This window comes from Sturnira hondurensis, unplaced genomic scaffold (assembly GCF_014824575.4).
Source record: "Sturnira hondurensis isolate 20B ecotype Veracruz unplaced genomic scaffold, ASM1482457v3 Scaffold0025370, whole genome shotgun sequence".
NCBI classification, from domain to species: Eukaryota; Metazoa; Chordata; class Mammalia; order Chiroptera; family Phyllostomidae; genus Sturnira; species Sturnira hondurensis.
This window is the reverse complement of record NW_028098001.1, coordinates 5,634,295-5,646,890: the sequence shown is the minus strand read 5'-3', so window position 1 is coordinate 5,646,890 and position 12,596 is coordinate 5,634,295. Positions and strand designations below refer to the sequence as shown.

The window sequence follows — 12,596 nt, the reverse complement described above, 5'->3', positions numbered from 1 at the left end:
TCTATAGTGTGTATATTATCTCATTCATTCTCTGCAATAACTCATTGAGGTAGGAGCTGTTATTCTTTCTATTTCACATGTGTGGAAACAGGCTTAGAGTCATTAAGAAATTTGCCCAAAGTAGGTGGGAGAGCTGGGATTTGAGCCTACGCACTCTGGCTTCAATGCTTGCATTTTTAATCTCTCCGCCTTACTGTGTCACAGCAGGAGGGTTAGGTGATTGATTGAATATGAGCATGGGGGAAGGGGAATAAAAAGAACAGGCGTGTCCAGATTAGGCAAGTAGGCAGATGAAAGAAGACAGAGCACTCCCCCAGATGAGGACTCACGAAAAGGGATGGGTGTGGGAAGGAGAAGGAAGGTGATCTGGTTGGGAACATGTTGGTAAGTCACATCCAAGTAGGATGTCTGTTAAATGGTTGGGCACTTAAGAATTTGGAGCTTCAGAGAAAGCGGCTGAGGCTAAGGGAGGTTTGGAGCGACCCGTATCCAGGCAACAGAGGAGCCACGAGGGCAGCGGTGGGTGGGGCGGGGGTGCTACTGAGGACTGGAGAAGGAGATGAGCAGAGAAGACAACCAGGGACAGAATCTTAGGGACCTACAACATCTAAGGGACCGGTGGAAGGTGAGCCCTGGAGTGAGAGAAAGAAATCATTTGAGTGATGGTAGGAGAACCAGGAGAGAGTGGGTCACGAAACCAGAGGAGGACCAAGTGGTGAAGGAGGGATGGCAGCAGCACCAGTGCAGCAGAGAAATCGTGTAGAAGATGGGGACCGAAAGGTCCCATAGCACTTAACAATTAGGTCAATGTTCGATCAGGGGTGGGGATGCAAAACGTTACAGCCACTTTGGAAGGCAATATAGGTTTCTCCTGCTGTCTGCAAGTGGAGCCTGCCTATGAATCCATTATCCTTTATGCGGAAATGGCATAAAGTGAAGAAGCAATTACCTTAGGACACATGTCGGTAATGGATGCACAAAAGAAATCAAAATAAAGCCCAGGTGCTCACAGATGCAGTTCAAAGCTGTGGCGGCTTGCAGCTGAGATGCAGAATGGATCCCAGGATAGGGATCTCCTTCCTCTGGAAGGAGCTCGGCCATGTCACGCTGGCTGCTCCAGGTGTGTGCTGCCTCTGTGATGGCTTGCTGAAGCCTGCACTGAATGCTTACCAACCTCTGGGGCTCCCCATCACCAATGTAAGAGCAGTCCAATGTCTTTGGCCTGGTGGAAGTTTTTCCACAGCCTGACGGCACTATAGTGGTCACTGCTCATGCATTATGAGTGAGCTCCAGCTGCAAAGGTCTCTGTTTTCCTGTTCCTGACACACACTTTCAGACTATCCTGCATTCGCTCTTACTGTGCCCTCTGCCCACGTCCTCCCCCGCTTCTCTGCCTCACAAGATCCTAATTGTCCTCCAACACCCGTTCAAGTGTTTTACCTTCTCTGTGAGGACTTTGCTGACTCCTTGCATCCCCCAGCATAGCAGGCCAGATCTCCCTCCCCATTTCCATAGTTCTTTGTGCCAGTATCTTCAATAAATGCTTAATACACCCAGAATCAACATCAACAGCACTTTTAGTAGGAAAATTGGGGGCAGAAGGATGCTACATCAAAGCAGATTTAAGGAGGGGGTAGGAGTAGAGCTTTGGATACATGGAGGACGGACTACTGTCTAGGGATTGGTTTGATCATAATTCTTTTTTTGTTTGTCTTTAGTATTTGTGATACCATCCTACGGGGGTTGAGGGTAACGAGAAGAGAGTTGCTGGGGTGGCGGTAGTGCTGTGCAGGGCTGGTGCTGACAGACCTGTGTCCCTGAGTAGGGACTGTCTCTGTCTCAAGACCGGTGATTCTTCTGGCCCCAGGGGCTATCGTCCCCCATTTTTAGAGGAAGCAGGAGAGGATAATGACAACCCTCCCTTCCCGGTGGTCATTTCTCAGAGGTTTCAGAGTTACAGCCAGTCTCACCTGTGGGGAAAGGAAAGAGGTTAGCTGACTGGATTACCACCTCCTCTATTTCTTGTGGGATCTACAGGCTTTTGAAGACCAATCAATGATTAGAAAAAGCAACTGATGATTAGTTTTCTTATCATCCACCTAACGGACTTTGAAGGTTGTTCCAAGGACTGTGACAGCTACTGGGGATACAAGATACCCAAAGCAGGGCTTCTGCCCTCAAGGAGCTCAGTCTAACCAGGAAGACCAGTCCTGAGCCCGTGCCAGCAATTACACGGTGAAATCCGCTCCTGTCTTGGTCAGGTCGGGCTGCTATGACACAGCACCCCAGACTGGGTGCCTTGAACAACAGGAATTTACTTCTCACAGTTCTGGAGGCTGGAAGTCCCAGGTCAGGCTCTAGCGTGGTTTGGTTTCTGATAGGACTTCCTAGTTTGCAGATGGCCACTTCCTTGCTAAGGGCTCACATGGCCTTTCCTCTGAGCAGGTGGGGCGGGGCTGAAAGTCAGAGAGAGACAATACACGGAGACTTTTGGATGTCTCCTTTTATAAAGCCATTAATTCTATCAGACCAGGGCCTCATCTTACGACTTTTTTAAAACGTTAATTAGCTTATAAAAGCCCTACATGTTTCCAAATACAGTCAACAGTGAGGGTTAGGGTTTCAACATACGGATTTGGGAGGGACAAAGTTCAGTCCAGAGCAAGAACTTACAGAAAACTGTAGGAGCACAGATGAGGGTGCGATCGTTCTGTCCCTGGAGAGCTGCCGTGGCAGAAAGCTCAGTGAGGGCTCCGTCTGGACTTCGAGCATGTGGGTCATTTGCTTGAGGACCTGAGTGCCTAGCCCCAATTTGGAGGCTCTGGTGATTTAATAGTGCCAGCCAGCCACCACGTAATTCTTGTCACATGTAGAAATGGGAGGTCTCCAGACATCACACGCCTCCTGTCATCACATCTTCATTCAGTGAATGGTATGTTCTCATGCGTCTGATATTTTACATTTGTTAGCAGCTTTTCTTGATGGGGGTGTGTGTCAGAGGTTTCCTGAATAGTATCCAGATGTCCCTCCATTTTCACGGCAACAGCCTCTCTGTGTCTCCTGCAAGGGCAGTTATTTCGGATTCAGTCGCTATACTTGAGAATGCTCAAGGAGCGAGCATGCAGTTCCCTCGCGCCAGCAGGGTGTGAAATGAGCCAGGGGCTCCTCCAGAGGTAGGTGCGCCCCTGCCTCTGTTGTTCCCGTCTTTTGAAGACAGCACCCGTGGGTGCCAGGCTCCGCGAGCAGTCCGTGCTATGCTGTCATCATTGCTTATCGAGGTCCCTGCCTGTGGATATTCTCAGGAGGAGGAAATGTCCCAAAAGCTTAGAGGAAAATAAGCCACTTCTTGTTCTGTGCTCTGTCGCATTCAGTTTACATTTCTGCCATCTCATCTGGCCTTTGGGCCCTGACTGAGGCTTATCGGGGCCAGATGACAAGTTTCTTCAAAGTGAGGAGTGAGTCACATTCACCTCTGTTCCAACCCCATGTGCCCTGCAGTGGTGATCAGAGTGTCCCAGTAGTGGTGACTTGGGGATAAACCAGTACAAGTGTTGTGTACTGAAAATAAGCAAATCATTCCACTGGCTCTTTGTCTCCCCAGTGGAATTCCGTCTCTCTGCAGCACACTGGCCTGGGTCCCTGGCTAGTCTCCTGCCCCTGGTATAAGCCAAATAATAGCCGTAGCAGAGTCCCAGCCCATCATCCCTCCCAGGAGCTACTACCCTCAGCGAAATGGGGGCAAGGCTTTGGGCAGAGAAAGGGCTCAGAAGGTGTGTGTGTTGACAGTTGTTTTTCATCTCCAGGACCAACAATTCTGCCTTAGCAAATGCAGGCAAGGGGGTGATGTGGGCGTAAGTCAGTGAAAACCCTCTTCCGCTCTACGTTGGCTCCAGTTGGGAAGGCGGTTTTCTTTTGTTTCAACAAGTGGGTTGGAGGACATACCTGTAACATTTAGGTCGTTGACTGAACGTGATACAAATTTGCTCCCTTTTTCTCCCTTCCCCCCTCTCTTCAGAGACTCTGTTGAAAGGAGAATCTGTGGGACAAACTGTGGGTTTACAAACGTCAGGGACAGCGCTCGGCTGCCTCCTCACCTCCTGGGCTGCTGCGGCCTCCGTGCAGAGCTGTCTGCTGAGGTGCGCCTAGTATCTGGGGCTCTGCTGCTCCCACAACTCGAGCCTTTTCCAGCTACCAGAAAGACGGTTCGTTACCGATGCTAACCTTACTGCCTCCTCCCTCACAACATGCACATTCATCTCTCCTTGCATTACTACTGAAAGAATGCACATGTCGTTGGTCTGAGCATCATTCAAAAGCTTCCCACCCATCTGTGAATTCTTCCCAGACTCTTCTGTCAGGGCCGTGTTACAGGTCCTCTGCCGGCAGGGGGGAGCTCTCCGACAAAACCTCAAGACCCGAAATCTTTCAGAAGCTGTGACAGGCAGAGCAGACTAGGACGTGCTGAATGGATGTCTTAATAGGCTTTCAGATGTGATTTGGCCAGTGTTGGCAGAGGAAGCTCACGGGAAAAGGCAGCAAGCATTGTAACGTAAATCACTGCAGACCCACTGGGCGTGACAGCCTGGGAAGCTAGTGATTTCTCCAGGAAAGACTTGACTGCAGTTATCCAGCCACAGAACATGGTGTAGAATGGGGAGGACAGACCCCCGGATGTGAGTACACTCTCTCTTTAATGCAGGGTTTGGAGCAGGAGCAGCAAAGTGAGTTATTGTAACCGATGGCGTCCCCGGGTGCCTGTGGATCGTCTCCGGGGAGGTTGTGCATAATGCCTGGCTGGGACTTTTGTTTGCAGGTCTCTTCGCCCGAATGTAGTGGCTTCGGGATACTGGGAGCAGGAGGCTTTGTGGTAAGTCCTCAACAAAACAGCAGAAGCAAACCTCATAGACCTTTTGCTATAAAAAGAAAACCGATCGCATCACAGACCAAACAGCTGCGTGGCCCTTCTGGCGTTTGTTATGGGAGACAAAAGAATCGGCAAACTGGAGAGCGGTGAAAACAGGGCTGAGAGAAAGCAGGGAAATCTTTATTGGAGGCTAAATTCCTTTTTAGATTCAGAGTACTCACTGCATGTTTATAATCATGCAATTTATTTCATTTCTGCTTAAAGAACTGGCAGCACGTTTGCATTTAAGGTTTCTCTGCAGAACACGGTGAAAATGAGCATCATGACAAAGAGGGACGTGATTGATAGAGTTGGGGCAGAAGAAATTCCTCACCGCCAGCAAGGAGAAGTCTCTTGAATGACAGCTGATTCAGTTGGAAGGGGAGGCTCAGGTTAAATGAGGGAACAGGGTTGCTACAGCCCAGTTACCCAACAGGTTGGCTGGGAAGTTTAACTCCTTGATTGCAGACTGATCAGCACTCCACGCTTCCTCTCCCCTCCCCACTCATTGTTGGGGGTCCTTCACGCCCTCTTACCCCTCTCCCCCAGCCTGCCTCTGTGCCTGACGGGCACCCGATGACAAGCTGAGCAGCCCCTCACTCCAAAAAGATGAGGGTTATTGTTCCACTGGGGCAGTGGTCCAGAGAGAGGTGGGAAGGAAGCAGAGCTGGGCCTGTCCTCGCACCGAAGGCTGGGGGTAGAGAAGGAAACAGAAAGGAAGCAGAAAAGAAGACTCAGCCGCTTTTGTGTCTTCCTACCCACCCTGTAAATATCCATGTAAATACGAGAGCTGGAGGCCCTAGCAATAAGGCTATTTACTGGATTTGTTTTGAGAATGAAGTTCAGATGCCCAAGTACACAGGAATGATGAGAGCAAAAGACCAGGAACTGAAAGCCTGGGATTCTGTTTCCGATTGTGCGACTAGTGGGGATTTGGGGAGCGGGGCACGCATCCAAAATCGTGACCTGTCCTGGAGGCTTCCCTGTGCCACAGGTGAGCCTAGCTGAACCTGGCCGAGAGTAGGTGGAGGAGGGGTGGGGTGGGGTGGGATGAGGAGTGGGGAGCATTTCAGTATATAATGGCTGTCATTGAAAAGCAAAAATATGACATTCCTGCTTGGCCAACATTTTCTTAAACCTGTAGTATTTTTCCGTCTCAAAAACTATAATATGTTCTGGATTTGCAAAGGGCTGTTTAACAAAGAAAATTATGTAAGCAAGGCTATCTCAGTAGCTTGCAACCATGGCAGAAAGTGTAGCTGTGCTTTCGTCTCAGTGTCTGAGAGGCTGAATTTATTGCACGGGATGGGGCGGGGGTGGGGGGTGGGAGGGGAGTGGCTGGCGGTGCACCGCAGGCCTGTTGACCTGGTGCATCTGTTGCTGGGGAGACCAGACGGCACTTCTGGTCTGGAGCTCGTGACCTCAGCTGACCACAGGCACAGAGGTTGCAGCAAGATCTCTCTCCCCAGGAGCGACGCTATGGAGTGGAATGAGTAAGATATTAGCCATGATAATGATATTTGTATGAACCAGACCATTGTCCTTGAGACATGCGCTCACCCATTGCAGGAAAGGTTTGAGCATGGGAGGGTGACGGTTTAGGTCCAGCGCACAGATATAATTGAGTAGATGGAGAAGAATGTCGTGTGGGAGGGAGATCATGCAAAAGGCCACAGCCAAGTTCTATATTTTCCTTCCATTTGGACCGGGAGTCCTTTTTCAGTATCGGGGCAAACAAAGCAGAAGCTCTGTGTCATTGGTTCGAAGGTACCCCAGTTTCCCTAAATGAAGGGAGACAATGTGTCCTTAGAAGCAAGCCACTTCCCACAGTGAGGTAGTCTGGCACACAGAAAGCCCGAACTGCTGCCTTTCCCTTCGATCCTGGGAATTAATTCCCAAAGTAGTTTCCAGCTCTCTTTTGAGCCTCAACTTAATTCTTTCATTGACTCATTCACTCACCAGAGACTTACGACACATTCCAGGATCTCTGACCCTGGCTAACGCCGGGGCTGGCGCTGCCGTGGCACGGGTCCTTCTCCAGTGTCTCACACTTCTAATGAGCCTGGTGACCAGAGCAGGGTGGTGTGTGCGGCTTCCTTCTCTCTGTTTCCTTGTGATGCTTTGGCTGCATTTTGGGTGTTTTTGGATGACAAGGTGAAATTTGATAATTCACAAGTTGGGGAGAGATCAGAGTTCTCTTTGAAGTTACCACATTCACACCTGGCCAGTACATTCATGTAATAAAACACCATCTCTAATCCCCACCACAGTCCTGTCATTGTGTCTGTGTTATGTCTGAGCCTTGAACCCAAGTCTCCCGGTGAGCTGGCCTGCCCCGATGTCACGGTGCCCGGGAAGTACAGTGTGGCACAGCCCGGACCTTGCCCAGTCATGCCATGGCCAATTCCTTAATCTTTAGAGATTGGAAGGGACTTTGGGTTTGCCTGGAAGCACCTGAAAAAGATGTCTGTGTGTTTCGGGCCTTCAAACTTAGAATGGGAAGGCAGGGTCTGGGATGAAGAGCGGTTGGTGTCCCTTTGGTACAGCATTTTCTTTCCCTTTGCACATACTGCTCTTTTTAATAAGTATATTTTAGAGCTCAGAGAGACCCTCACTTCCTTGCTGTTGATCAGACCCTTAAGCATTCCTTCTTGTACCCAAAGAACCTTCACCTTGGAAGTCATTACCACTGGCTTTGGTTTGGTGCAGCGGTGGCCAAGGACTCCTGGGAGGAGTCGGTCTTAAACCTGTTCATTTGGCCATTTTACCACTTGTTAGTACATCCAGACCTCTGCTCTGAGTGGCCTGTACACGGTGTCAGTAGGCCATTTATTTCCCGCTTGTTAAGCTAGGAAGCCACTGCCTGTGCCTGCCCAGTGCAGTTGGCAGTGCACGCTGTCAGTGTGTCTAGCATCCCTGTTGTTCCCAAGGTGGCTTGTTCCAGCAGCAGTTGGACCCGCGAGACAGCCAGGCCTGTGCCCAGCTCTCCATCTGTTCCAGGACTCAGGAAACTGCACCATTTGCAGGGAGAAAAGGATGGAGGAAGAGAAGGGCAGTACACGCTGGGAGAAAATCCCAAGGAGAGAACCCCCTCCTCAGAGTCTCGCCACTGGCCCCTGACCTGCCACGGCAGCATATTGGCCACCATGGACCCACAGGACTCAGCCCAGAAAGCCCTCTGTAGTCATCATCCATCGTACAGTGACTTGCCCAAGGTGGCTCTCGAAAACAGGTGATGTCGAGGAGATTCTGTCAGGCCTCCTCTGACCCTCAGAGAAATTCAGAGCAGACCTCAAAGTTCTAGAGAATCCCAAGTCCCTTGCGGGGGTAGAAAGGAGGGAGGCTCACACATCTGCTGCCATCCAGTTGTGATCTCAGGGGCCTTACTGAGCAGAGCGTCCTTCCTGCTGTCCTGTTTCCCCCATTCCCCTCGCTTGCCATGAGCCTTCAGCACAGTGCCCTAAGCCAGAGAGAAGACATGTGGTCTGTCTTATGTGCCGAGGGGCACTGATGGCAGCTTTGTTTTGTAACCCCTAGGTCCCGAAGATGGCCTAGTGACAAGGGCACCTTCCAATGATTGGGAGCATCTGTCTCCGTGGGTGCCGGCCCCGGCAAGTGGTGTCGTGTGGAGCTGAAGGGACGTGCCTACCTCTACCTGGAAACCTCCTTCCCTCCTAATTCATGAGCCAGCAGGATGCGGTCGCTGCGCTTTCAGAACGTCTTCTCATAGCCGCGTACAAAGGCCAAGCGGAGAATGTGGTTCAGCTCATCAACAAGGGCGCCAAGGTAGCAGTTACCAAGGTAACAAGAGGGGCATTCCTGGGGGAAAGGCCTGCCTTTTAACCATTGTCCTCCAAACCATGCTGTTGGGCTCACAACTTTTAAATAATTGGTTTTCCCCCCCCAGTAATGGACATTTAGAGAGAGAAAGGAGGATTAAAAATGCTTTCATTGCAATCTTTCAAATGGAGTCATCTGTATGTAGCATTTCACAGTTTTTAAAGTCACAGTGTGGCTTTTTCTCACTTCTTCAGCCGAATGGACAGGGGAGCTCTGTTGAGAAGTGGGGAGACAAAAGCTTATTGGGTAGAGTATTTGTTTAATGGTCCCGTTAGACGGGCCTCCTGAGGAGGTGGTCAGGGCTCCTCTGTGCTCCGTCCTCTCAGGTGTTGTCCCCATCTGCCCGGTGACGGACATGGACGGGGTGGCCACCACAGCCTTTTGCACCTTTGATTTCGTATGGGTCAGTGAAAATGTGAGGCAAGTGTTGGGGGGACATTGCTTACCCCTCACCAACAGGTAACACGGCGGTAGACAAGGGAACAGAATGGGCCGACGTGCAGTTTTGCTGCAAAGCTGAGCAGAGGCAGACTCTGCACAGTCAAGTGGCCAGTTTAAATACACAGGCAAAATAACACTGATGGCGAGCACTGAGCACTTAGTATGACTCCAAGCACTTCCCAGTCCTGTGGACGGGGTTCTCTTCCCACCTCCACTTTAGAGATAAGCAAACTGAGGCACAGAGGGATGTTTTAAGTAACTTGCACAAGGTCCTCAGCTGCGGAGGTCACAGTTTTGGTTAGTCATACGTAGTCTCTCTATTTCATACTTCCACTGTGCACCTTTTCCCGCACCCCCAAGCAGTTGTAATGCGATGCGGACACTGTCTGCCAAGAGAGAGCCTCGGATCCCACAGGGTAGGGGCTCAGTCCCACAAGACTGCCCCCTCCCCGTATGCCAGGCACAGTCCACGTTGTCACCTGTGCTTCTGACTAACTGGTGATAAATTGTAGGTTCCTGTGACCCGCTCCTTGGGTTAGATTAATTTGCGAGAGCAGCTCACAGAACTCGGAAAAATGTTTTACTTAGCAGATTACTGATTTATTATAAAAGGATTTATCTTGGGAATAGCAAGATGAAAGAGGTACATAGGGCAAGGCATGGGAAAGGGCACAGAGCTTCCCTGACCTTTGACTCCCAGCACCTTCATGGCTTCACCAACCCAGACATTCTCTGAACCCTGTCCTTTGAGTTTTTCACAGAGGCACGATTTACTAAATCATTGGCCGTTGGTGAATGATTCAACCCTGGTCCCCTCCTGGGAACTGAAAGTATCAATCCATCATTCCACTACTTATGGTTGGTTCCCCTGGTAACCAGTACCCACCCTTAGGGGCTTCCTAGAAGTTACCTTATTGTCATAAATGCAGGTGTGGTTGAAAGGGGTTTGTTGTGAATGACACACTCCTTTCACCTTTCTTTTTTTCTCTAGAGCTGTTTCAAGAACTGATGACAACAGACCAACTATTATAATAAAAGATGCTCCCATTGCTCTTGTCACTTAGGAAAGTCCAAGGGCTTGGGGGACTGTAAGCCAGGAATGGAGACTAACAGCAAATATATGTTTCTTCCTATAAATCACAGCATCACAATGCTGGCCTGTAGAGAGATGGAAAATCTTGGGCTCCTCAAAGGTCACCCATTGGCCTAAAGCACTTTCTACAAATGTGCTGAGTGGGTTATTAGGTGTGTGGAACCGATGGTGAAGGGAACCCTAACTCAGCCCTGAAAAAAATTGGTCTTCCTGCAGTGTTTCAGGGCCCCGTCGCCACAAGTGGGAGGATGGCAGGACTCTCTAGTGAGGGCACAGGCTCACACGCTTTAACTCTGCAGCGTGTGCTAATGGTAGAAGCTGCTTAACTTCTTTGACCCTCAGTTTCCATATCTGTAAGAGGGGGCTGGCAATACCAACCTTTCAGGGTTGTTATGCTAATAACAACATTCAAGCACACAGCTCATAGTCTGCAAGTTCTGTTTTATAAATAGACTTTGTCATTTGCTTTTTTCAAAAAAACTTTATTGAGGTATAACTTAACAAGCCAATCCCTCACCTATTCTAAGGCTGCAATTCAGAGACTTCTGATATATTGAGAGTTGTGCAACCATCACCATGTTCTAACTTCAGAACATTTCTATCTGTGAGAAACCCCAGGGAGAAATTTCCTATTATTTAGCTGTCATTTCCCATTCCTACTCCCAGCTCCTGGTAACCATTAGTCTACTTTCTGTCCATATAAATTTCCCGTAGCTGGACATTGCATGCTGTGGAATCATACATTCTGTGTCGTCTTTCGTGTCTGGCTCTTTTCACCCAGCCCATCATTGTCTTCAGTGTTTGCCTACACTGTGGCATGCGTTGGTGCTTTCTTCTCTTTTATTACAGAATAGGATCCCACTCTACTAGGGCACAGTACATTTTGTTTATCTAGTCAGCAGCTGGTTGGACATTTGGGGTTGTTTCTAGTTTGGAACTATTGTGAATAATACTGCTATGAACATTTCTGCACACTTTTTGTGTGGGCATGTTTTAATTTCTCTGGATGGATACCTAAGAGTGGAATTGCTGGGTCCCATGACATTAAGAAACTGCCAGGCTGTATTCCAGAGTGGTGGCACAATTTCACTTGCCCATCAGCGGCGTATGAGCGATTCAGTTTCTCTAGATCCTCACCATTGCTTGTTATTGTCGATCTTTTTTAAACATATTTTGCTTTTCAATAGTTTTTATTATTTTTAATCCTTACCCAAGAATATGTGTTCTTATTGGTTTAAAAGAGAGAAACATTGATATGAGGGAGAGACATCGATCCGTTCCCTCTCATATACGCCCCAACCAGGGATCAAACCCACAACCTGGGTACATGCCCTGACTGGGAATCGAACCTGCAAACTTTTGGTGTATGGGATGATGTTCCAACCAAGTGAGCCACCCAGCCTGGGCTAAAAAATATTTTTTATTAGAAGTAATGTGTGCACATAGGATCTTTAAAAGTGTAAGTACAAATATAGCTGGAAGAGCCTGGGGTCTTGCCCAGGGCAAGGGGAGCTGCCTTCTCAGGCTGTGGGCCAAGTGCCACGGAGGGGGCACCACTTGACAAGAAAGCAACTCCAGAGCCCGAGTTTGCGTGGAAAGCGGCCTCTAGGTCCACCTGCCCCTGCAGATCTGTGGATTTCTGTGCTTGCAAAATGTGGGACCAAGTCCAAAGAAGGAGAAAGGAAACAGTAAAAACAAATGCAGAAATGAATGAAATAGGAAATAGAAAAAACACACAGAAAGTCAATGAGACTGAAAGTGGGTTCTATGGAAGAAGTGACAGAACAGACAAATCTTTAGACTGACCTGGAGACAAAAGGCTTTCTGACGACTGCCTGGGGACCTCTTTCCTCCGTCCTGGGGACTGCCTGGCCCCTTTCGTGTGTGTGCTGTTGTTCTGTTTGCTGGATCCATCTCTTTCTCTTTCATGGTTTACCGCCTTGTGTTGATGTGGTACACCCTGAAGGACAGTGAGGTCCAACAGAACTTTCTGGAATGGCGAATTGTTCTTTGTCTGTGCTGTGTAACTGGGCAGTAATGCATGACTGTCGAATACTTGAAATGTGGCTAGTGTGACTGAGGAGCTGAATTTTTAATTTAACTTTAATTAATTAAAATTTAAATGCCACGTGCGGCTGTTGGCTACCACATTGAACAGCTCTGACGCCTTCCTGAGAAGGAGTGTATGGGAGAGAGCAATCAGTTTTAGGCATAATCTATTGTCCTTTTCTCCCCCACGTTCTCTGCTCTAGTTGTATCAGAGTGTTTTAGCAGATCCATAATTAGTGTGATTATGTAAATGATGTTCACTGGTGAGCC

General features: G+C 49.0%; 1 protein-coding gene across 3 annotated transcripts in view; it reads left to right on the top strand.

Annotated features, from left to right (window-relative positions):
• ANKRD6 (ankyrin repeat domain 6) overlaps positions 1 to 12,596 on the top strand; it is a 174,023-nt gene that overhangs the window by 102,504 nt on the left and 58,923 nt on the right. For all 3 annotated transcript variants that reach the window (XM_037039350.1, XM_037039354.1, XM_037039352.1), the window contains exon 2: positions 8,441 to 8,704. In XM_037039350.1, coding sequence (XP_036895245.1) covers positions 8,585 to 8,704 — 120 coding nt within the window. In that variant the 5' untranslated portion in view covers positions 8,441 to 8,584. The remainder of the gene's footprint in view (positions 1 to 8,440; positions 8,705 to 12,596) is intronic.